The 25674-nt window shown below is 42.1% G+C and overlaps 2 protein-coding genes across 3 annotated transcripts; one reads left to right on the top strand and one right to left on the bottom strand.

Annotated features, from left to right (window-relative positions):
• Nucleotides 1–4312: 4312 nt before the first annotated feature.
• On the bottom strand, nucleotides 4313–8224 carry LOC139458959 (histidine N-acetyltransferase-like). Of its 2 annotated transcripts, none has more exons than XM_071240399.1 (4): nucleotides 7964–7994; nucleotides 7199–7369; nucleotides 6077–6316; nucleotides 4313–5250 (listed from the first exon to the last, which is right to left on the bottom strand). In XM_071240399.1, exons 2-4 carry the CDS (start codon nucleotides 7364–7366, stop codon nucleotides 4615–4617), a joined length of 1044 nt encoding a protein of 347 aa, XP_071096500.1. In that variant the 5' UTR covers nucleotides 7367–7369; nucleotides 7964–7994; the 3' UTR covers nucleotides 4313–4614. The 2 variants fall into 2 exon arrangements, with proteins under 2 accessions (XP_071096500.1, XP_071096499.1); XM_071240398.1 differs by lacking the exon at nucleotides 7964–7994 and adding an exon at nucleotides 8017–8224 and having other exon boundaries at nucleotides 4314–5250.
• A 5388-nt stretch (nucleotides 8225–13612) lies between these two features.
• LOC139458958 (TRMT1-like protein) lies at nucleotides 13613–24485 on the top strand. The gene is made up of 8 exons (XM_071240396.1): nucleotides 13613–13751; nucleotides 15020–15102; nucleotides 16494–16734; nucleotides 18482–18691; nucleotides 19894–20084; nucleotides 21150–21228; nucleotides 22807–23268; nucleotides 24344–24485. Exons 1-8 carry the CDS (start codon nucleotides 13618–13620, stop codon nucleotides 24483–24485), a joined length of 1542 nt encoding a protein of 513 aa, XP_071096497.1. The 5' UTR covers nucleotides 13613–13617.
• Nucleotides 24486–25674: the final 1189 nt, after the last annotated feature.

The raw sequence follows: 25674 nt of genomic DNA, 5'->3' as shown, positions 1-25674 counted from the left end.
GGATATACATAGTGAATGATGCGTTATAACGGGGTGAAGAGTAGTGTTACGGTGGTTGCGGTAATAGGGCTTCCCACACAACATACAATGCATGTGTCATACAGTAGTCACACAGAAGCCACACCCGTTTTCACTCAATCAACTAAGGATATGACGACCTCAAAGGAAAGTTTAGATTGGGTTGTTATATCGAAATTATCTGTTGACGTCTACAATGATTCATTACCTTGCATATTGTTATTAATTTAGTGAGCGAGTATTGTTTTACGCCGCCTTTACCATTAGGTGGCGGCCAGAAATGTGCTTCAACCATGTGGGGAATCGAACACGGGCCTTTTAACCACTAGGCAACCCTGCCGCCCTTTAACTTACAAACTAACATTACGCTTTATCCGACTTATAGACAGAGCTGATTATTATTATTATTATTATTATCATTATTATTATTATTATTATTATTATTCCTGACAGGGGGGCGCCTCCGTGGTGTAGTGGTAGAGCGTCCGCCCGGAGAGGGGGAAGATCGGGGTTCGATCCCCGGCCGTGTCATACCTAAAGACGTTAAAACAAGGACTGGTTGGCTTGTAGTCAGTATGCTGTGTGTGAGTGGGTTATTCATGTTAAACGGAGTCATGGTATCTCAGCACTATAAAACTGGCATGAGTCTGGACTAGTACAAGCACACACACACACACACACACACACACACACACGTGCATGCACGTCGCTATATAAGTGCAATTATCTTGAATGCGACGTTCAACTCCATTTCAACTCAACTCAACTCAACTCTTCGTACGAGGATCCGCTTTCCATGGGTTCGAATCCCACATTCGCTTCGTAAAAGACTCTTGGTAAATCAGTATCATCCCAAATTGGTAAATGTCAGCGACCTGTGATAGTCACGTTGTCCCATCCTACTTCAATAAGTTGCCATTCCGAAATATAAAGGAAATACTGCTGTTCAAATAGGTAACACCCAACTCAAGCTTTCATTGCAGTATATATTTCTTGAGGTGATGTTAAATGGTGTAACTGGTTAACGACGTCAATTAGTATACGTGAGGTGTTAAAGCATTGCCCCGTCACATTCGATCTCAAACAGACTTAAAAGTATATTAAATCATCATCTCAATTCTTAACAGTTATAAAATTCAATACAATTTCGGGAACGCAAGCGAAAACTGAAGGACTCGGTCGTTTACGACTAAGGCTGACAATCGCAGTATCCATGGCGGACAAAATCCAGCACCGAAATTCAATTTTTAATTTGGTTTAACTTTACTGTTTCCTCAACCTGAATGTTGTTATAAGTGATTAAGGGCTACACCTCACTGCATTTGTGGTTATAGTCTGTGTAAATAAAGTGGGCATGTTCTCTCGCTTTGTTTGTTTGTTTGTTGTTGAGGGCACGGGTGGCCCAGTCGTCTGAGGCGCCGCGATTCCCTGTGCAGAGTTGCGTCCCTTGGGCACGCCAGTAACCTATGATTGTGGGTGAGGGCACAGTGAGGTGCCCCTTTAACTCAGGGCCATTCACTTTCTTTATTTAGCAACTATTATAAAATCCCAAAGTTCTGCACAATAGTATGTATCTTGCAACTGAAATATTATTATATCCCCGATGTCCGAAGGACCTGGGTGGCGACTAGACAAACACATGTTTCATTAATACAAACCAATTGTGTGATACACAGACGGTAAATTCCTAGCTGTGGGGGTAAGAAATAAGAGTGTTAAGACAACAGGAGTAGAGCGCCCTTGTTTCTCGGCTGGCTGCACATACAGCGCGGTGAAGCGGCCGTTCAATGAATAAGACAAATAGCTGGACTATTGCTAAAAGCGGCGCAAAACCAAATCCACTCCTCGAGAGTCATTTCTCAAGGACGATCTACGTCGGGTAAGCATGGAGAAGACAATGGAATTGCTTCAATTGTCATTCAGTAGACACGCCAGAAACCTATGATTGTGGGTTCCAATCCCGGTTCGCCCCGATTATGTTTCTAGGTTTGTCAGCACCATACCCGTGCTCCTGGGTTTCACCGAAGTGGTAAACGTCTGAGACCTGAATCACTTCGGGCTTTCCTCCCACATTAAAGCTGACACGCCGTGACATAACTGGAATAATGTTAAAAGCGGCGTTAAACCCAATTCACTCACTCACTCATTCAGGAGCTGTTGTTTTACGCCACACACAACAATATGGTCACGTGTTTGGGGAGGACTTACGTGTTCGGTTAGGTTCTGACAAGACAAGGCTCGTGTCTGTAATCAGCAGATCCTGGCACGCCAAGGCGAGGGAGGTGACATGGGATTTAACGTCGCGTGCGTGCGTGTATGTAGTCAGGTTGTATGAAATACCATGCCGCAGTGTAACATGGATACACCACGCAGACAGTATACTGACCCCAAGCGGACCAGTCCTTGTTTTAGCCCCTTAATGCCGAGCAGCAGGCAGGGTAAAAACAAGTACCATCTTTTAACGTCCTTTGGTATGACGTGGCCGGGGATCGAACCATCGACCTTCCCTTTTCAGAGACCCAAATCAGGATTATGCTGCGCCTTAGACAAATGGGCATCAGTATTAAAGTATGTGCCAGGGTTTGTTCATTTGAAGTGTTAGCAAGGTAAAATCAATCTCATTAAAATCAGATCTTAGTTCTCGCTACCGTTAAACAAAGATCTGAGGACATCCCATTAGGGGTCACGTCAGAACGACCTTTCATCCGACCAATCAGAGCGTCGCTTACCAGATCATTAAAGTGACAGTCGAAACGTGATTTCTGATCATGCACCCTCGAAAATGTTAAAACGGTCTTAACGACCGAATCTATACAATCTTGACCATATATTAGCCATTCTAGAACGTTCTTTTGTTCAGATTTCAAATTTTAAAGCGAGAATTTGTCAAAATATGTTTCGAAGCGTAGGCGCCAATTTGAAATTAGTGCCGTAAAGCACGAGAAAGCTGCGTACTCTGGACTAGTCTTTCGGACTTCCTTTGTAAACATTAACGTTTTTTGGTTTTGTCGTTTAACGCCGCACTTAGCAATATTCAAGCTATATGACGGCGGTCTGTAACTAATCGAGTCTGGACCAGACAATTCAGTGACTGACGGAATTGGGATCGATGACATGCATCAACCAAGTCAGCGAGCCTGACCACCCGATCCTGCTAGTCGCCTTTTACGACAAGCATAGTCGCCTCTTACGGCAAGCATGAGTTGCTGAAGACCTATTCTAACCCGGATCTTCACGGGTGGCAAACATTAACTGGAAACCCATCAAAGACATTAACCTAGCAAGGTTTAGTTCTCGGAGTTGATTCCTGCCCATATGTCTGTGTACCGCAGCCTTGAATATAATTAGAACCGCAATTCTGCATTTGATAACCTACATTTGTTCATATCACTATTTGAAAGTGAATGGCGACCATGACTAAGAATTACTTTCTCATAATTTCCGCGGTGAAGCGGCCTTTCAATCAACTGTATCAATCAGAGCTCGTTGTTGAGATTTGCAACTTCTAACGGACAATCTGATTCGAGTATTTTCCATGATGTTCACGTCCTGTACGTAAACACTCCACTGCAGCAGTGCTATGTGTTACCATACTTGGTTTACATAATTTATTGCCTCAAAATACAAAGGGATCGGCGTGGGGAGGTGGGAGAAAAGGGGAAGAAAAGTGGTTCTCTCTCCCTAACATAAACATTTAGGCGAGTCCCTCTCTCTATAAGTATTAGTGTTGAATCCACACACACATACACACACGCGCGCACGCGCGCACCCGCGCGCACACACTTATTACATGTATTTTACAAGAACAATGATATCACAAGAGATAACGGAGAATCTCACCAAGTGTTTTTTTTATAACAAATATATCTACACGAATCGATAAAAGCAAACCTCGAAATTTTAAACTTTTATCGATGAGTGTTGATATATTTGATATCAAAAGACCCAAGGATGAGATTCTATTTATCATCCAACATCATTCTTCCAACTTTTGCAGTTTGTAGACAGCAATAAGATGTGTCTAAGTGTAAAAGGAACTACTAAAATCTTCAGTAACAGAGCCATGTCATCATTTAGTGATGTCATTTGATTGTGAATGGCCTGCAAAGCATTGTGATGCAAGATATCGCTTGATCTCATCCAAGCGATGTCTCCTGTGGGAGCCATGGCCAGTTTTGGGTGATACATACAATAATGTATTTATATAATCAATAATGTACATACAAATACAACACTCAAGGAGGTGTAACAACATTCACTGCTATTATTTATTGCTTTAACATTTGATGAACTTTAAACGATTGTATTAAATAATATGAAAACGTGATGCATTCTAACAAATATGTATAATTTTTATGTATAAAATATGCTTAAAATCAGCTGTTTCAATCAGCTGTTGTTGTTGATATTTGAAACCTCTAATGGACAATCATAATTGTGTATTTTTCACTTTCGTGATATAATATTAAATAACACACAAATATGAATACACATGATGCATATTTCCTGTACACAAATACTGCAATGCTGCAGTGCTGTGTTCCCTTACTTTCGTCCATCAGTATAAGATTTTACAATCTCCTCTACAGAATATCTTCATGCTATCTCTGGTTCAGACTCTTTCAGAGCTGTGGAAAATGGTCTCTCAAACAAGTGAATGGTTTCAACGTACATGTTGTCACGCATAACGCCATACTTGTTCATTGCGTCATCAATGCACCGAACATCCGCTCGTACATGCGTATGCACCACAAGGTCTACAGATGGCGTTGCTATTGACTGGATGTAGGATATGTGACGACTCAGATGTTCTGGAAGTAACTCCATATCGTCTCCATACAGCTCGATGTTGTAATGTAGGCCTGATTTCTGATGATAGAAGTCCCCGATGGAGAAAAGCGCAATATTTTCAAGAAACTGATTTGAATGGCCGCCATTGTGGGTACTTTCAGTTCCCTCTGCACATGCGTGGTTACCACAAGGGAGACAACTTCCATCAACAGAGGCTAAAATTAAAGTTTTATGCATGAAATGTCTGATATTGGACGCCACCAGCTTGTACGGTTTACAGTGGAGGAAAACTCGCCCGTCTGGGAAGAGTGTCCTGCAGATCCTGCCGGACGAGATGATGGCCGACATGTCACGAGCGGTCACTCGATGAGGGACTCTTGATTGGGGCCAATAATTGACCATCTGGACATCTGTTGACTCGAATTTGTATAAGTACCTTTTCTGTAAAAGAAAAAAAGACGTTTACTTTCAGTGAAACGTTCGGGAGATATGTCTAAGAGTTGCGCCCCTTAGCCGTGCCAGGATTGATGGTGTTCGAATACCAACCTGGACACGATAATGATCCTTGCGTTGTCGGTCTTATACCCGTGTTCGTTGATTTCACCAAATTTAAACTTGTACGTTTCATCTAACAGGTGAGGTGAGGTGAAATGGGGTTTAACGTCGTGTCCAAGATTATTGCACTTATATAGCGACGTGTGTGCACATGTTTGTGTGGGTGGGTGGGTGGCTGGCTGCTTGTACTAGTCCGGACTGATGCCAGTTTATAGTGCTAGCACACTGAGATACGATGCCGCAGTTTAACATGAATACCCCACTAAGACACAGTACACTGACTCCGAGCCGACCAGTCCTTGTTTTAACCCCTTAATGCCGAGCGCCAGACAGGGTAACAACAAGTACCATCTTTTAACATCTTTTGGTATGACGCGGCGGAGGATCGAACCCCGGACCTTCCGCTCTCCGGGCGGACGCTCATCTAACAGTAAGGTGACAGATACTTTTCAAAGAGGCGATAAGACGAACTGCGTGCCCACCTTCCCCTCAGTCTTCCCGGCTGAACCCAAGTGGTGGAAACGAGAGCTGACAGACCCGGATTCAATGTCCCACGCCGTGTTTTGGCTGTAATTTTGCGCACAGAAGCCTGGTTCCCTGGGTATGCTGCGCTGCGCTCAGTCCAGCGCCAGCGCAGCATACCCTGGTAACCAGGCTGGGCTCAAAGCGGCGTAAAAGACAAATCACTTACTATGAAAATATGTGTGTATACCTTCTGCAGGATGTGGGAGTAGCCATGCTGTTCTGCATACTGCCGCTGTAGCCGCTCGGCTTGAGTGTCAATGACGACGATACTTTCATACTTCAGTTGGTCGTTGTCTCCATGTGCTTTATACATGTGTCTAAGCAGCGCCTGAAAAATACCCTGACCTTGGTACGTGACCTTGACCCGACCTCCAATCCTCACCATCGTCTCTCCCTTGTCAACAATCAGGGCAGCGTGAAACCCAACCTAGAAACAGAGTGAGTCAGTGAGTGAGGGTGGGAGGGAGCAATTCCGGAATTCGAACCGCGATCTGCTGAACCAATTCATTGACAATTCCACCCCACCCCTTTCTTAAGAAGGAGTCGTGTTGTGAATGAGTATTGTCTTAGGCCGTTTTTAGCCATATTTCAGCAATACCACGGCGGACGACACCAGAAATGGGCTTCACACATTGTACCCATTTAGGGAATCGAACTCGGGCCTTCGGCGTGACGAGCGAACGCTTTAACCACACCGCCCCTGAGTTTGGATTAACACCACTTTGAACAGTATTTCAGTTATATCACATCGTGTCAGCTTGTGGGAGGATGCACGTGAGACCCACGAGCACGGGTATGGTACTGACAAACCAAGAAACGTTATCAAGGTAAATCTGGGATTCGAATCCTCATGGATCATTTGTATCTATCTATCCATCTATCTATCTTGAACTGCATTAACATTATGCTGTTAGTCTATTAAAGCACAGTTTCTTTTGGGGGGGGGGGGGGCCTCCATGGCCTAGCTGTAGAGCGTCCGCCCGGAGAGTGAACGGTCCGGGGTTCGATCCCGCGTCATACCAAAAAGACGTTAAAAGATGGTACTTGTTGTTACGCTGTCTGACGCTCGGCATTAAAGGGCTAAAACAAGGACTGGTCGGCTCGGAGTCAGTATACTGTGTCTGTGTGGGGTATTCATGGTAAAGTGCCGCATGGTGTCTCATCGGGCTAGCACTATAAAACCGGCATGAGTCCGGACTAGTACAAGCAGCACACATATTCATGCACGTCGCTATATAAGTGCAATAATCTTGTCTCGACGTTAAACCCCATTTCACCTCACAGCTTCTTTTGTTTTTGTAAAGCTTACCATGTCTCCCTCCACTTCACAGGCGAAGCAGGTGCAGTCCGGGTCGGCAACATACTCGAGATATTTGTCAGGTAAATAGTCTCTGCCCTCCCAAGCGTCAGGCAGGACGCCCATCACGGCGTCATAATCGGCGTCATCGACTTCTCGGAACGTCAGCGGGATCGACATCGTCTGCAATCAATGTATGGAACGTACAGTAGGCGTAGGATATAGTGTGGCCTCCATCCCCATCTGGAGGGGCAGTGGGATAGCCTAGTGGTTAAAGCGTTCGCTCGTCACGCTGAAGACCCGGGTTCGATTCCCCACATGGGCACAGTGTGTGAAGCCCATTTCTGATGTCCCCCCGCCGTGATATTGCTGGAACATTGCTAAAAGCGGCGTAAAACCGTACTCACTTACTCGCATCCCTATCTGGAAGGCAGGCTGTGACATAATGCAGGTCTCAGACGTTTACCACTTCGGTGAAACCCACGAGCAAGGCTATGGTGCTGACAAACCCAGAAACATAATCGGGGCGAACCGGGATTCGAACCCACCGTCATAGGTTCCTGGCGTGCCTAAGGGACACAACTCTGCATAGCGAATCGTGGCACCTTAAACGACCAGGCCACCCATGTCCCCAGAACGCAACACTGAACGGCAAAGAACAACGCCGCTGAATGAACAGTGCCATTACTTGGGAATATATTAAATATTCAAGACAAATGTTTTAAAATCACGAGAAATGATCAGTTCAACAGACTATCGATAGATCATAATTCCTACATCAGACCTGCAACTAGTTCGTCATTCTTAGCCAAACCAACCCATGTACTCACGTGAAACTATATCCAGCAGTCGTTATCGTTCAGCAGCACTGTTCCAGGCGATGTAAACATCTTAATCTCTGCGAGTGTGTTGGGTTCAGAAACATGTTATGTAAATACGATGTCGTGTCATGTACACCACCAGTTGGTCGCCGTACCAGCATGTACCTGTCTGGACTGGCCAGGGCGGGCGATGTGACGCACCTGCCGCTTCCGTGACCTTAAGGGCGAAGCCTGAGATTGACGGAGTGGTCCTCACAAGTTTTAACCGGTTACAGTGACTCACTGGCATGAATCTGTGACTGACAAAAACAAACACGACTACAAGTACACACGGCTACAAGCAAAGGGAGCAATCACATGGTCGATCACCGTTTAGGAGATATCTTTAATTGAATCATTGTTGAATGTTATATGAGTGGAAAAAAACACTTCATTGACAAGGCACTACATCCGTCAGTTTTCAGGCTGTTCAGTTCATTTTTTGTTATTTTGGAGGGATGACATTGTAGATTTGAATCCACTCTTAACTCAATACCGACTAGACGGCCCCTTAAGTAAACAAATCTAACCTGTATAAACCGGATGATGTAATGATAAGTTAACCGTCGTTGTTAGTCTCCCATGTTTTGTTAATATTGATATGATTATTGATGCTGCTACTATCAATACCTTTTCGTTGTATCCTATATGAATTCGTGCGGAAAGGGTGTAAAAAATAACATTACAGAAATGATCGAAACATGGACGTTAGTTCAACTGAATGGCGTTTTCCTTTTAAAAAGTCTTCATATACATGAAGGTGAATATTCGGGTGATTCCAAAACATTACCAATGTCATATATTTGATATATTTGTTTCACCAAAATGATATACTGGAACCTAACGTGCTTATTTGTATTTAAGCATTATTTTGTCACCCAAACCTTCACCATTTCTAAATATAAGGCAGAAGTACAGCTAGCTGTAAGTGGAGCCTCTGTTTTTTCCACTTAGCACTTTGGTCGTATCCTCGTGGGCACAAAAAGAGTGAGTGAGTTTGGTTTAAGGCGCTTTTAACAGTATTCCAGTTATATAACGGCGTGTCAGCTTAATGTGTGAGGAAAGTCCGAAGTGATGCAGGTCTCAGACGTTTACCACTTTGGTGAAACCCACGAGCACTGATATGGTGCTGACAAACCTAGAAACATAATTGGGGAGAACCGGTATTGGAACCCACAATCATAGTGCTCGTGGGTTTCACCGAGACCTGAGACCTGCCTCACTTCGGGCTTTCCTCCCACATTAAGCTGACACGCCGTGATATAACTGGAATAGTGTTAAAAGCGGCGTTAAACCAAACTCACTCACTCACTCACCATAATTATGTCACCTCAGTAACAACACAGAAGATGCCATCGTTTGTTTACTCTGAGGATTCATCCCTGAAAAGCATTTATTCTGTGGAATAGGTCCGAGGACAGCTGGTGTTTTGACGGAACAAAACTTTGTCCAACCAAACAGGATGTTAGTAATAAAACGCAAGTTATCAATTATTAATTGTTATTTTAAATAATCACAATGTCAAGATCAAAGGTCGTTTCACACATTCAACAATGTATGCAATGTTGATATTTTTTGTAGGATAAACAGAAAACCCTGTATCAGACACAGTATAAGTAAAACAGATAAAGAATCAGCCAATGAAAACAGTTGTCACCGCTGTGCTTTAGGTTTGTTTTGGAAGCCGATTACAGAGCGTGTGATTTCAGCACTTTCGCTGACATTTAAATACTTTCTACGAATATTATGAATTTCTCTCTCTCTCTGAAATTGATTAATGTATCCAGGAAAAGTAATATTCGCAACAAAATCGCCATCATTTTTTAACTTGCCCTTTCACAAGGTAGAAGGGAAAAAGTAAAAGACAGGCAATAAATATGTTTTCATTGTATTTTGTGTCTAATTTATATTTTTCAAAACAAAATGAGTATATTCCAGTCCACCAGATACAATGACTCTTTGCTGGACTTCTAGTCTTCTCGTCCACTAACTCTCAACATTACATGCTACGTGAAGATCCGGGGTAGAATAGGTCTTCAGCAACCCATTATTGTCGTAAAAGGCGACTAACGGGATTGGGTGGTCAGGATCGCAGACTTGGTTGATACATGACATCTTATCCCCATTGCGTGGATCGATGCTCATGATGTCTGGATTGTCTGGTCAACATTCGATTATAGACCGTCATTGTATAGCTGGAATATTGCTGTGTGCGGCGTAGAACAACAAACCAAACCAAAAGACATGCTACTTAACTCAAGCTCCTCACAGCGATAGTCCTTTCGGGGAGCTCTCTATACTTTGTTACCGAGAGTGTAACGAATGTGTCACGTGCTGGGAAGGAGCTTGGTACTTAACTCTTTCCATTCGTGACCAACTCGTGTTATTCCGGGACAAGCCGAATAGCGACTCGTGCCCCTCTCGTGGCCATTTTTGCGACCGGGTTCCGTCTTAGCGCAAACGGGCATACCTAAATCAGTTGTCAACTCGTTGTGTAATGGTTCACACATATTTCCCCATATATTATATATATTTCAGATGCAATTTAGTGCAGATCTGGACATGCGGAATTTTCAGTATGTTTGAACACATTTAACTGTGTCTTTGGTATATTTTTAGATACAAGACATATGTAAAATCAAATATTATTTCTGAGGGATTCTTTGACAAAGAACTTGAAATCATACGCGCATTCTGATTGGTTTGTCGTATTTTCGCACATAACATTCATCGATAGGAGGACGAATCTTCTTGTAGGTCACGAAAAGGGGCGAGTAGTGACGAATGAACTCTTTCAGGGGAAGTCACTCTGAAGTGATCTTACAGTTACCTCCCTTGGCTGCTTACACAACAAGCTCCTTCCCAGCGCGTGACACCTTCGTTACACTCTCGGTAACATCGCTGCCACCAGTGTGGGCGCGGCCATTACAAGAATCTTGAAATTTGCCCTCAAACCCCATATGTAGTAACGTTTATACTTTTGTTTATGTCTTTGGGAGTGCCATCATATTTCAATTTGAAAAGGTTTACGACTGACCATGTTTTCCAGATGAATTTACTTTGTTGTTTTGATAATCAGATTGGTTCGAGATTGCAGACTAACGGAAAATCAACCAACTTCTCCCTTACATTCTTACTATATCAATAACACGATAGTTTTAATGAAACAGAAATTCAAATTGACAAACGAAGAAAGTAATTTAGCAGCGATAAGTGTATTCGGCGTCACGACAGTCGTCACTTGTTTGTAAACATAACGGTCATTCGGTTGCGAGTTCAACTCCAAGCATGGTTGTGGCCATCTATTCACAGTGGGGAGTTTTGACTGGTGGCAGCGATAGTATAGAGAGCTCCGGGAACGTACTATCGCTGTGAGGAGCTTGCTTACACAAGGGACACAACTCTTTATTATTATTTTCGGAATTACTTCCCTTTGACCACAAACAAACAAGGTTGATAATAAGCGCATGATTTCGAAAATTCTAGGATTTATAAAGTTATCTCCCTTTGACCACAAAAAGAAACGATATTTGTCAAAATTAGGTTCTGGAAAGGTGATATTTGTCCGAAACTTGTCTTCATTAAATTATCCTGTTTGATTAATACTCACTTTCAAACCCTTAAACTGTGAAAACATGTTGTTTTCCTAAAGCTTCTTTCATGTAGGTTGAAAGTGTTAATTAAAATTTCATATTATTAAAATCAGACTTTAAGATCTGAATTTAATGAGATTGACTGAGAGGCGTATGCTTATGTCTCTTATCCCACAATAAAGTCTGTAGCTGTTTTCCAGCCCCTTAATGATACATTTTCCTTCAAATATTGATTTAGTGGAAAATTAGAATGAGCTGTTTTCACAGTTTATGTTTTACTGTAACCCATCCTGAAATTGTGTTTAGATAAAGCCTGTCCACATAATTCTTTCAAGTTTTAATAATTAAGAAATAAACGACTGATGGTCGTTGTCTATTGTACAATATAACACTTCATCATGTTCATGGATAATAGACCATAAGGGGCGCAGCTGTTAATTGATGTATGAGATATCAACATTATGTACAGCTTCTTTTAAGGATGTTGATAAAATGTACAATTTTAAAAAATATTTTCCTGTATATGAATAATGATGACTCCCTGAATATAATCCGACCTCGGCAATGTCGGACAAATCCATTTTATGAACAGGGGTGTTAAGTTTGGCATTTCCTGGAAATTCTCACAATTTTCAAGTCGAGTTTCTCTGCCTTTCCTACTTATACCAATTTTGGGTGAGATCATCTCGGGCTATTGTGTTTATCTGCGTAGCCAAGCTACATCTATGGGGAAGAACTCACTAGATCCTCTCAAAATGACGTTATCTAGTTTACGACGTCATCAAAATGAGTGGGTGAGTATGTTTTTAAGCCGCTTTTAGCAATATTCCAGCAATATCACGGCGGGGGACACCAGAAATGGGCTTCACACATTGTACCCATGTCGAGAATCGAACCCGGGTCTTCGGCGTGACGAGCAAACGCTTAATCACTAGGGTTCCCGACCGCCCCATCAAAATGAGAGGGCATGTTTGAATCTCCAGACATGACGTCATGAGGCGACTAACGGGATCGGGTGGTCAGGCTCACTGACTTGGTTGATGCATGTATCGCATAGCGTGGATCGATGCTCATGATGTCAATCACTGAATTGTCTGGTCCAGACTCGATTACTTACAGACCACCGTCATATAGCTGGAATATTGCCGAGTGCGGTGTTAACAACAAACAAAACAATATGAAGATTTTCTAAGTTAACAGGGTTTTATAAATATCTAATTCTGTGTACTTATTTTTTATTGGTTCTATCATAAACTTTCAGTACAATGTCTTGTCTATTTCTTATTTAAACTTTCTAAATCAAATACTTGCAAACTTTATAAAAAATGTGAACAGTGAAAGCGTAGAGAAAAGTCAACAGTATGTCAAATTGTCCAATCTGTGTTTACACGACTATATAAAATATTTGTTTTGTACCTTCTGAAGCCAACTGGAGTGTTTTCATATTGAATTAAAAACAAGAAGTATTGTCATCTATATGTTCCAAAGTTATTATGTTTTGGCTTGAAAAGAGGTGAGACTGAAAGAAGTGTACGTTCACAAAACGTAAAATGTACGTCCATAAAATAGTTTACCATCGTTATATCCATTTGTGGAAAATTATATTACTTTCAATTCAGACATTTAAAAAAAATGTTTTGGGGTTTTTGTTTGGTGATAGGCAATGGAATGTATATAGCAGTATGGTTGTATCATACACTCAAAACAACAATAACATTTTGGACAATATACAAAAATATTATGTATCACCCATTGTGGTATGAAAGAAAATGTATTATTTAATATGAAAGAATATTGAAATAAAGATTTAAATGTATTAGATCATCAATAGAAATTACTTGAACATTGAAGCCAGAACAAAATATACATGTGTAATAAGTTTGTTGGGCTGGCTTGGGCAATGAAACGAAACTTTTATTATTGAAATTGAACTTTTCGTATCATAATTCTACTTTTACAGAACACCACAAAAATCAAAATGGCAGCGCCCATGCAGGAACATGTTGAAAGCGAGAAATGGATCACGGAAAGTGGTGTTTTTTGCCGAAATGACTACGGCAACACTCCACTCGAAAAATCTAAGCTGTACAATCCAAAACTGCTTATTTTCAGGTAACTTTAATTTTCAAAAGTTTTGTGTCTGAGCCATGGCAGTAAGACTAAGACTACACTTCAGCAGTACAAGCTATTTATCACTCAAAGCCCGCTCAAGCAGTTGTAATCGTATTAAATAATTTTAGCTCGTATCCGCACCTTGTTTTATGGTTGACGAATGACCCGTGATTGTTCACTGTTAATATGTATCCGCACATGGTATCCACGAACAGCAGTTTGGGAAAGTTTGATGGCAATGGTTCATTGTAAAACTAAGAATCGTAGTCGAATCTGACTTTAAGGATAGATAGTGTTGAAATTCTGATTTGGTAGGTTTATTCAACATTTTCCGTGAAAACATATTTTGAGATATGATTTGGATTTGTAAATGACCCATAACAGCTGATGCAAGATTGTAATTGTTTACAGACACACAAATCCAAAATTTCACAATTGTAGATAAACGCCCCTGCACACACACTAGAGATAAGTTTTTTTTAATTATATATATGATAAATAAAGATTAAACAAAGTGATATTCTACATGATATAACTTTAAAAGGTATGTGCGTTTGACCCAGGGTTTTACCTTGACTTGACCTTGACCTACAACAGTTGGAGTCCAGGGGACCCCCAATAATTAATTTTAAGGTTCCTAGCAGGCAAAATGAGGGTCCTGTAAGTAATGACATGGTGTAGTGTACTGTACGTTTAGATATTTACTTTGGAGCCGGGAATGAATCAATGATCATGTGGACAGTGGTCATGATTGATGGATGAAATGACAGACACCCATAATTGTTCTTGATGCGATGTTGGTACATGCAGTGAATATTATTGTGTGTCCCTGGGACCCGTATATTCTTTTTCTGTGTCCATTCTCCACATTTGTGTATACTGGACGCACATGTGTGCATAACAGAAAACCCTGGTCTGATTCAAGACAATCAAGTGAATAGGAGTCTTTCAGCAAGTGAATGATGCTTAGCGAAAGTATGCACATTTACAGTATCCGTACCATGATGACACACAAGTGCCCCCCCTCCCAATCTATGTTACTTAGTCAACGGGTCAACTGTGACATGTAATCCTTCAGACCAATTCTTTTGACCAATTCTGTCAAGGATTTCCCCAGTGGAAAAAACATTAATCAGTCAGAATACTTGTTTAGGATTAAAGGGCTTATTAACAAAGTTGGATGTGTAAATTTTGAATAAATAGCCATATCAAGTTAATCAATTCAAGTCAATTGTAGTTCTAAATTATTTTCGTACACATGCTTCCAGAGAGCTGATTCTAGCAACTGTTTCGGAGCTAAGTAGGACAAAAGAGACCCCCCTGTATGCTGTGGACACAAGCAGTGGATCAGGTACATGCATTGCCACATATGCTACTCAACATTTGCGAGGAATATTCCCGTGGGGACTGAATGATACTGTTTGTTTCTTTGTTTATTGTTTAACGCCGCACTGAGCAATATTCCAGCTATATGATGGTGGTCTGTAAAATAATCGAGTCTGGACCAGACAATCTAGTGATTGACATCATGAGCATCGATCCACGCAATTGGGATACGATGACGTGCATTAAACCAAGTCAGCGAGCCTGACGACCCGATCCCGTTAGTCGCCTCTTACAACAAGCATAGTCGCCTTTTACGGCAAGCATGGGTTGCTGAAGACCTATTCTACCCCGGGTCTTCATCGGTCCTGAATGATACTGATTGCTTGTTACCCACAGTAGTATTTGACATTTTCATGCAATTGGTGCGCTGGGAAGATCTGTGTTAGAATACTTCTTTCAGAAACCCATTGCCCTAAAAAGCGACTATGCTTTTTGTATCCTCGCTGTTAATGTTGATGTAGTATCAGATACTAACTATATTAATGTTTTCATCAAGATATATGTCTACACATGCACACACATGCACACACATGCACACACATGCACATATGTATATATAAACTGGTAGACTCATTATAATCATACTTCAATGGAGGAGGTATGGTTTGAGATAAACGTTGAATTAGTTGGAGACTGCTGAAGCCTCTAATTGACCATGTTGACAGTTATGAGTATTTAACTGTTTAGTTTTTTTAATTGCTCACAAGGTAAATATTTTATAAATCTGAACAGATCCGTGAAGATTCCAGGGTAGAATAGGTCTTCAGTAACCCATGCTTGCCGTAAAAGGTGACTATGAATGTTGTAAAAGGTGACTAACGGGATCGGGTGGTCAGGCTCGCTGACTTGGTTGATGCATGTCATTGATCCCAATTGCGTGGATCGATGCTCATGATATTAATCACTGGATTGTCTGGTCCAGACTCGATTATTTACAGACCGGCGTCATATAGCTTGAATATTCCTGAGTGCGGCGTTAAACCACAAACCAACACAACTATAAATCTGAACATGTTTAACTGATGGGGGTTGCCACGTGTGCTGCACCCATGGGTTTTCACTGGGTTTGAGTTATCATATCAATGGGTTATCATTTGATTTGTCCAGTCCAGCTTATTATCATATTTTACAATTGTATTTTTTCAAATGGCAAAAAAAAGTAAAACTGCAGTTTGAGTAAGAGCAATCCATGATTGCCTAGTGTCCTTACCCGTAATGTCCTGTCTTAGATTCTCCACATTGGTACACTGTATTATGGCCCGGAATAGTGTCAAGGTTGTAAAAGTGGCGTTTAACCCAACTCACTCATTTAAGTAATTGAATGCATTATTTAGCAATCTGATGTTTTGTCTTCAGGTTTGGCTGGCATGCAATGGAAGAAGCAACTGAAAAGCCAAGTGCACGTCACAATAACAGACTCCAGCCCTCACAACTGTGTCAAACACAACTGCAGCAAGAATGACCTTCTGGTGGCAACCTTGACCCCTGACCTTTGCCGACCTCCAGGGCTGCCCCTGGAAAGTCAAGATGACAATACACTACACGTGTGCCGAGCTCTTCCCCATGCTGTGCTGCAGATGGAGGCGTTTGACTTTGTGTGAGTCACTACTTCAGTTTCCCATCATTCTCTGGCCCCATGGGGATTCTGGATTAGAACAGGTCCCCCGTAGCCTGTGCTGGTCAAGAGGCATGTACACCACAATAGTTCCTTGGTAGCTTGTGCTTGGTTACTTAATAAGGTGACTAACTAGATCGGGAGGTCAAGCTCAGTGAGATGATGAAATATGTGTCATTGTACCTTGATGTCTTGGATTGTAGCTCATAATATCTATCACTTGTTCCTGACCTGATTTATTTATAGTGAGTGAGTGTGTATGGTTTTACGCTGCTTTTAGCAATATTCCAGCAATATCACAGCAGGGGACACCAGAAATGGGCCTCACACATTGTATCCATGTGGGTCATCGAACCCGGGTCTTTGGCTTGACAAGCGAAGATTTATTTACAGACTGCTATCATATGACTGTTATAAGGTTGAGAGCGGGTTTAGGCGAAAACAAAGAACATTATTCTCCACACGGGCTGGAGTTATCTTCCCTTAGTTTCGTCAAAACCTTTCGTATGACCTGTTTCACTGCATGGACAATTCTGTTCTGTTAGCTCAGCTATTAATAGTCCATATTATAACCTTTAGAGGTAATTATCAAGCACTCATACCAAGCACTGCTTAATTCCAACATGAGGCTGATATTTTTGTGGTATTTTGACAGATGTATAGGATTTTCCTAGTCATAAATCCTACCTAGTAGTTATTGCACTGGTGTAATATACAGATAGTGATTTCCAATGTTATATAGTCAGGTCATGTGTTACTGTACATTTTGCTTGATGACTACCTCTAAAACTACTGAATATTAAGCTAAGAGCATAGTTCTGACTTGTAGGCACAAAAGTTTTGGAGGGGTCCAGTCGTCTAAGGCGCAACGATTCGCTGTGCAGAGTTGCGTCACTTGGGCATGCCAGAAACCTATGATTGTGGGTTCCAATCCCGGTTCGCCCCGATTATGTTTCTAGGTTTGTCAGCACCATACCTGTGCTCGTGGGTTTCACTGAAGTGGTAAACGTCTGAGACCTGCATCACTTTGGGCTTTCCTTCCACATTAAGCTGACACACTGCAATATAACTGGAATACTGTTAAAAGCGGCATTAAACCCAACTCACACACATGGATCAATATCAAACTCTATATTTTTGCGGTGTCTGCTCAGGACTCTCTTTGCTTGAGGGTGATAATTCTTTTCAGCTGAAATATTTAATTAATTATGATGATAATGGGTGAAAACTGAAACTTGATTTTTCCTATCTGACAACTGTATATGACCACAGATAAGCCGATCCTGTAGATAAGCCGAGGTATTAACTTGACCATTGAAACATGAAAGAACATGATATGACCCGTAGATAAGCCGAACCAGGAAGTGAAAGGCAACGACACACCGCGAAGTTGGACTGCAAGACTGTACCGGTACTTGCAGATATTCAATAATATGAGATGAAAAACGTTGTAATTATATTGAAAAAGTCATTATAATTTCTAATAAAGATTTAACAAACCAGTCATTCACTCCCCTAATGTGGGAAGCTGTTTCTGTTGTCTTTTTTTAACCTCATAATGATCGTTATGTTGCAATCAACAACGAGACGCCATTTTGTGTATCATTGAAAATAGAATTATGAACCCGTGAGAAGATTTGGCTTATCTGCGGACATATACAGTATTCATTGCACTGTTATTGGTGGACTTGACTGTATACACATCATATGAAGTATTTTTTTAACAAAGCTATCTGGACCCACGCAAGAACCCCACCAGCTACTTTGATCCTGTTTTCGCCAACACCAAGAACAATGGAGTTGTCTCCCTTGTGGTGCCGAACGTCTCCGGCTTTGCACGGACTCCACACATAGTGTTGCGGAACTACGGTGCTAATGTCATCAAAACTGACTACTCTAAGGAAATGGCGGCAAGGATCATCACGGCATGCATGGCAAGGTTAGCACTGCAGGAATATTGGTCATGATTAATGGCTGCATGACTTCGATCATTTCAATTATTTACCAATTAACATTTTTCAAAAGGATTTTTTTAGTTCAACTGATAGAAAGTCAAGTGATCTTATAAATATTGTGTCCTTTTATTGGTCATTTATCTGTCTCTTTGAGGACCCCTGAAGATCCGGGTACAATAGGTCTTCAGCTACCCATGCATGCCATAAAAGGCGACTACCGGGTAACAGGATTGGGTGGTCAGACTCGCTGACTTGGTTGATGCATGTCATCGTATCCCAATTGCGTGAATCGATGCTCATGATGTCAATCAATGGATTTTTTAATCCATAATCTATTTTTTACAGACTGCCATCATATAGCTGCAATATTGCAGTGCAACGTCAAACAGCAAACAAACAAACCTGTATGAAAGAGAGGTGTCATTGAAACTGTTTAGAGAATTCTGAACAAATTTTATACTTGTCCATAATGGTAGGGGGCTGGGGGGGGTGGGAAACGCTGTTGGGTAGCCCACTGGTTAAAGTGTTCGCTTTAAGGTCCAGGTTCAATTCCACATGGGTACATTATGTGGAGCCCATTCCTTGTGTCCCCTGCTGTGACATTGCTGGGATATCGTTGAAAGCAGCATAAAACTATACTCACTCACTCACTCCACAATGGCGGCCATATTGAAAAGGTCAATACTAGCCATTTCTTCTTCTTTTCTCAATCTTCTACCCTTTCCCATCACATACCCGTTTTTCTTATGTTTCTGCATTTCTGACCACTCCTCTGAAAGTACAAGCCATATGGAGCTAAAACTTTGAACCTAGTCTATAAATGTTGTTCTCAGAATTCTGATCCGATTTTAGACATGTCAACCATTATTTCTCCAGAGCCATGTGGCTCCATTTTTTTAAACCTGTTGACAGACAGTTATGGCCCTCTGTGAGTCAATTATGATTTTTTTATTTCAGCTTTTCTAGTGGATGCCAAATAATTTGGCAAAATGTTAAGATTAAAAATAACATTTACATTGGCAGCATAAAATTTTTTTATTGATTAGCATGTACTCTATGTATGCATAAGTGTGCAATTTAATGAACATGTTGTGAGGATGTCCATCTTTTTTCCTTTTCCTTGTATGATCTTTATGATTTAAAATATTATTCCAGAAAAAGCTACAGTGTTGACATTATGTTCCAGGAGTGCTGCTAGCTGCAGCAAGGGTATTCAGGTGCTGTTCTGTGCCAGTTTCGACGACTTCCTCCTGGTGACAGTGAGGGTGTTGAGAGGACCGGTGCACGCTGATGCGTCCGTGGGGCTAGTCCGTCAACTCATCCACTGTCAGATCTGTGAAGAGAGACAGTTCTACCCAGACCAGAAGTCTCCTCTAGGTAAGGCCTGTAGACAGTTCTTCCCAGACCAGAAGGATCCTCTAGGTAAGGCCTGTAGACAGTTCTTCCCAGACCAGAAGGATCCTCTGGGTAAGGCCTGTAGACAGTTCTACCCAGACCAGAAGGATCCTCTAGGTAAGGCTTGTAGACAGTTCTTCCCAGACCAGAAGGATCCTCAAGGTAAGGCTTGTAGACAGTTCTTCCCAGACCAGAAGGATCCTCTAGGTAAGGCCTGTAGACAGTTCTTCCCAGACCAGAAGGATCCTCTGGGTAAGGCCTGTAGACAGTGCTATCCAGACCAGAAGGATCCTCTAGGTAAGTCCTTTAGAAGTTCTATCCAGACTAGAAGGATCCTCTAGGTAAGGCTTGTAGACAGTTCTTCCCAGACCAGAAGGATCCTCTAGGTAAGGCTTGTAGACAGTTCTTCCCAGACCAGAAGGATCCTGTAGGTAAGGCCTGTAGACAGTTCTTCCCAGACCAGAAGGATCCTCTAGGTAAGGCTTGTAGACAGTTCTTCCCAGACCAGAAGGATCCTGTAGGTAAGGCCTGTAGACAGTTCTACCCAGATCAGAGAATCATCAAGGTAAGTCCTGCACACAGTTCTACCCAGACCAGAAGTCTCCTCTCGGAAGGCCTGTAGGCAGTTCTACACAGACCAGAAGACTCCTCTTGGTAATGGCTGTAGATCCATTGATCCTTCGTCTGCCAGTTCTGTATCCATACCAGTAGGTTTTGTAAGTGATGACTATCTAGGTACTGCCTCATTTTTGGATTTCACCCAATGTTGTGATTTTAGGGACCAGTCATTATTATAGGCTGGGGTGGGTCAGAGGGAATGAAGGGAGGGTTACCAATAAATATGACAGTCTCATGAATGAAAAATAATACACATAATGTGTGTGTTGTGTGTGTGTGTGTGGGGGGGGAAATAATTGACCGGTCCTTTACTGATATACTCACTCATTTTTTATGAAAAGGCTTCATTGTCATTACCAGGATATTAACAGTATTTGATCTCCAAATATGAATGAATAATTTCACAATGCTATCAAACATTTGTTACAGAGGACCCATATTCCTTGCTGCCATGTGACTGTCATGTGACCTCACCAGGCAGAACGGCTGTTGTCCTAGGTCCAATGTGGTGAGTTGATACATTTGCAGGAGGTGACCTATCACTTCACTTGAACTGTTTACTGCCTTCTTAGAAATATCTATCGTTTGCAGAGACAGACATTTAAGCCAACTGGAAATCTTGATCATGTTTTCAGACGTCAAGTTATATAACTCAACTGCTGGACTACAGACCATCTGACTTCTATATTTTGGGATTGAATGACACGAATTTGTGCACTATGCTTAGTGGATCACTAAAATCAGAAAATAGTCAATGTTCAAAGATTAAAGTGAGACAGATTTCGCAGTCTTCAAACATATCTTTGTTTGCTAACTCAAATCTTACAATATATATCTAGAAGTTTATGATAACCCTATTTACTGAGAGTACAATCTAATAATAATAACAATAATATGGCTATTTCTATAGCGCCAAATTCCACATCACCAAGGGACATGCTAAATGCACAAACACAGCATATGTACATATATACAACAGATGGGGGACAGTAAGATGATAAAAATATACACATTCAGTTGTAGCATTCAAGAAGGTGTTTTCAGTTTTTGTGACTTTAACACAAATTCACACACGCCACAAAAAGACATCTTGACCGAGCACAAGCCATTAGGGCTGGGATGGGTAACTCGGGTACTCGGGTACTCGGGTTGGGTTGGTACTGAGTAGGGCCCAGGTACCCACAGGACTACCGGGACCCGTGGTAAGTCATGTGATATGTTGTTTGATGACAAAAATTATCTAGAACTCTGTGGTTGCACTACAAGCCACTAATGGTCGCATTTCTTTCTGACTATGCACCCATTCCTTCTAATTTTTCATATGGTTGAATAAAGATATAACCATATTCAACTTCAGCGAATGAATTACCAGATTGTTTAATACATGTATCTAAATACGTTTTGCCAGGGCTATGCTAAAAATGGTCCCAATCGGACATTTTAAGGCATCTCCTGAGACCCACAGTGGGTTTCCGGGTAGGGTCGGCTAATAGGGGGATGGGTACCCAGGTAGGGTTGGCTAATAGGGGGATGGGTACCCAGGTAGGGTCGGCTAATAGGGAGATGGGTACCCAGGTAGGGTTGGCTAATAGGGAGATGGGTACCCAGGTAGGGTCGGCTAATAGGGAGATGGGTACCCAGGTAGGGTTGGCTAATAGGGGGATGGGTACCCAGGTAAGGTCGGCTAATAGGGAGATGGGTACCCAGGTAGGGTTGGCTAATAGGGGGATGGGTACCCAGGTAGGGTTGGCTAATAGGGGGATGGGTACCCGGGTAGGGTTGGCTAATAGGGGGATGGGTACCCGGGTAGGGTTGGCTAATAGGGGGATGGGTACCCGGGTAGGGTCGGCTAATAGGGAGATGGGTACCCGGGTAGGGTCGGCTAATAGGGGGATGGGTACCCGGGTAGGGTTGGCTAATAGGGGGATGGGTACCCGGGTAGGGTCGGCTAATAGGGGGATGGGTACCCGGGTAGGGTTGGCTAATAGGGGGATGGTTACCCGGGTAGTAAATTTGGACTTGTCCCAGCCCTACAAGCCATGTATCATTGTCCATCTTAAAGCTTTTTTGAACATTTTTATTTTAGGTGTGGTGACATCTTCAACACAGATTTTCTCACCAAGATGACTCAACAGACAGAATGCCTCAAAATCTCTGTGAAAACAAAATCCTTGCTCTCGAATTTGATAGAAGAGTCAGTTTGTTACCTGCCAAAGGAAGAACAGTGTGTTAACTTGTCATCTGTATTGGCTGTTGAAGATTCAAAGTCTCTAAGGGACAGTGGTACTGAAAATGACAGTTCTCAAGAAGACTTGAACATAATCAAATCCCACAATGTCTACTCAGAATCCAGAAAACGTGAATATGTTTCAGAATGTGACACACAAACTAAAAAGATGAAATCAGTAAAGGACGATGAAGAGAAAGACTCTTCTAAAGGGAGATCACTCTCAAATTCTATCAGCAAAGGGAGACAATCTGATATGTGTCCACCATTCTACTGCTCTACACTACAGAGGAAAAACTACAGAGACATCACTGTGCCAAAGTATGTATTGGAAGGATTCAATATCAATATTTAGCAATATTTAACCAATATATAGTAACCACCTCCATGGTCTAGTGGATAGAGTCTCAGCCTGGAGAGCGGAAAGGCGGTGGTTCAATCCCTTGTCACACCAAATGACGTTAAATGATAGTAGTGTCGTTACCCTGCCTGGTACTCGGCATTCAAGGGATAAAATGAGGACTGGTCGCTTTTAGTGCATTGTCCCAAATCCTCGTTTGGGGGCCAAATGAAAGAATCCTTTAAGGGACTGAAATGTGCCAGTGATCCCAGTGAGTGTGTGAGTGTTGTTAAATGGTGCAGTCAGCTATTTTCCAGCCAAAATCAACCGGTGACTGAAAACAAGAGTAACATTTCATGGCACCACAGTACAATTACATACAAATAACAGAGCCACTCACTCACTCACTCAATTCACTGGCCATTCTGAACATGCATTTTAACAACACTGGCACAACATAAGTCATTATGCAAAAACCGCCTCATGGTCAAGTGGTAGAGCGTCCACCCGGAGAGTGTAAGGTCCGGGGTTCGATCCCTGGCCACGTCATACCAAAAGACGTTAAAATATGGTACTTGTTGTTACCCTGTCTGGCGCTCGGCATTAAGGGGCTAAAACAAGGACTGGTCAGCCCGGAGTCAGTATACTGTGTCTGAGTGGGGTATTCATGTTAAACTGCGGCATGGTATCTCAGTGAGCTAGCTCTATAAATCGGCATCAGTCCGGACTAGTACAAGCAGCCACACACACACACGTACATGCATGTCACAATATAAGTGCAATAATCTTGGACGTGTCGTTAAACCCCATTTCACCTCACCTCATTCTGCAAAATGATATTTTAGAGAAGTTATACATCAACCATACCAGATTCTCATGATTTCTTTATCACTCATTTGGGGACATTTGCAACATAAAGGACATGACTACCATGAATTTCCCATCGTCCACTTGTTTGCTAACTAGCTCTCACAAATCGGTCCCCTCCTTTAACGAAAAGCTGTATCTAGGCTTGAACATTGTTACATAATATGTACATATGCTCTTTGCTTTCAGACTTGATCGGATGGTAACACTGCTCAGATCCTCCGGCTTCAGAGCCAGCAGAACACACTTTGATGCAGTGGCCATGCGCACAGATGCCAACTTGAAACAGATATATGGTGTTCTCAAACAACACTGTTCAAAACAGAAATAAATGTGCATAGAAACTTGACCTGAAGCCTTATATCTTTTATCTTGTAAATACTATTGCTTGAGGAATAGGAGGGAGTGAGTGAGTTGGGTTTAACGCCTCTTTTAACAGTATTCCAGTTATATCGCGGCATGTCAGCTTAATGTGGGAGGAAAGCCAGAAGTGATGCAGGTCTCAGACATTTACTACTTCAGTGAAACCCACGAGCACGTGTATGGTGCTAACAAACCTAGAAACATAATCGGGGCGAACCAGGATTCGAACCCACAATCATAGGTTTCTGGCGTGCCCAAGGGACGCAACTCTGCACAGCGAATCACAGCGTCTTAGACGACTGCGCCATCCGTGTCCCCTGAGGAATAGGATGATGGATGGTGTAGATTAATTTACCCTGAGCTGGAGGGATTTCTGTTGGAAATGATTTATCACAGGAAATATATTTCTGTTGTTTGACAGGTTGAATTCAGGTTGGTATGGTTGTTTTATTCTTGAGCTCATGATGGTACAACAGCCTTGGTCTATGTGCTAAGGGACAACATGCCTCATTGACATCTACCAGAGGATAATAATAATAATAGGTTATTTGTATTGCGCATATTTCCACACCACTCAGAGGCATGCTCAAAGCGCTATTATTACCCCTGTCACTTGATCAATGTGCAGTCAACAATCATTGTCAGCTCCCTGTGAAGTATACAACCCAAGCTACCTGTTAGGCGCTAGAAGGTTAACAACCACATTGCCATCTCATCCTACCGGGTACCCATTCACTGCTGCCCTAGAAACGCTCAGGTGCCAAGCTACCAAGATGCGGTCACCCATCCAAGGACTCACCACGACCGTTGCTTAACTTCACCTGATTTGTGACCTGTGTGCTGTGCACAGGACATTGTACCACCACGAGCAATGATGTTGTATAATTTACCAAGATGACAGTAGTCTTGCAACCAACTGACATCTGGAATAAATGCTATTGTTACATGATAATATTTAGATTATGTCATTCTCGATTATCTAGTGTATTATACATGTGAACACTTCTAGTTGGTTGGTTGGTTGGTTGGTTGTTTAACGCTGCGCTTAGCAATATTCCAGCTATATGACTGTAAATACGGTCTGTAAATAATCGAGTCTGCTGTTGCTGCATCTTTTGGAATGTAAGATAATGTTAGGAGGGGGCAAAATGTAATAT

Source organism: Haliotis cracherodii, unplaced genomic scaffold, assembly GCF_022045235.1.
Source record: "Haliotis cracherodii isolate W230 unplaced genomic scaffold, xgHalCrac1.p SCAF_13, whole genome shotgun sequence".
NCBI lineage: Eukaryota > Metazoa > Mollusca > Gastropoda > Lepetellida > Haliotidae > Haliotis > Haliotis cracherodii.
The sequence above is the reverse complement of the archived record's forward strand: the minus strand, read 5'-3'. Positions and strand labels throughout refer to the sequence as shown.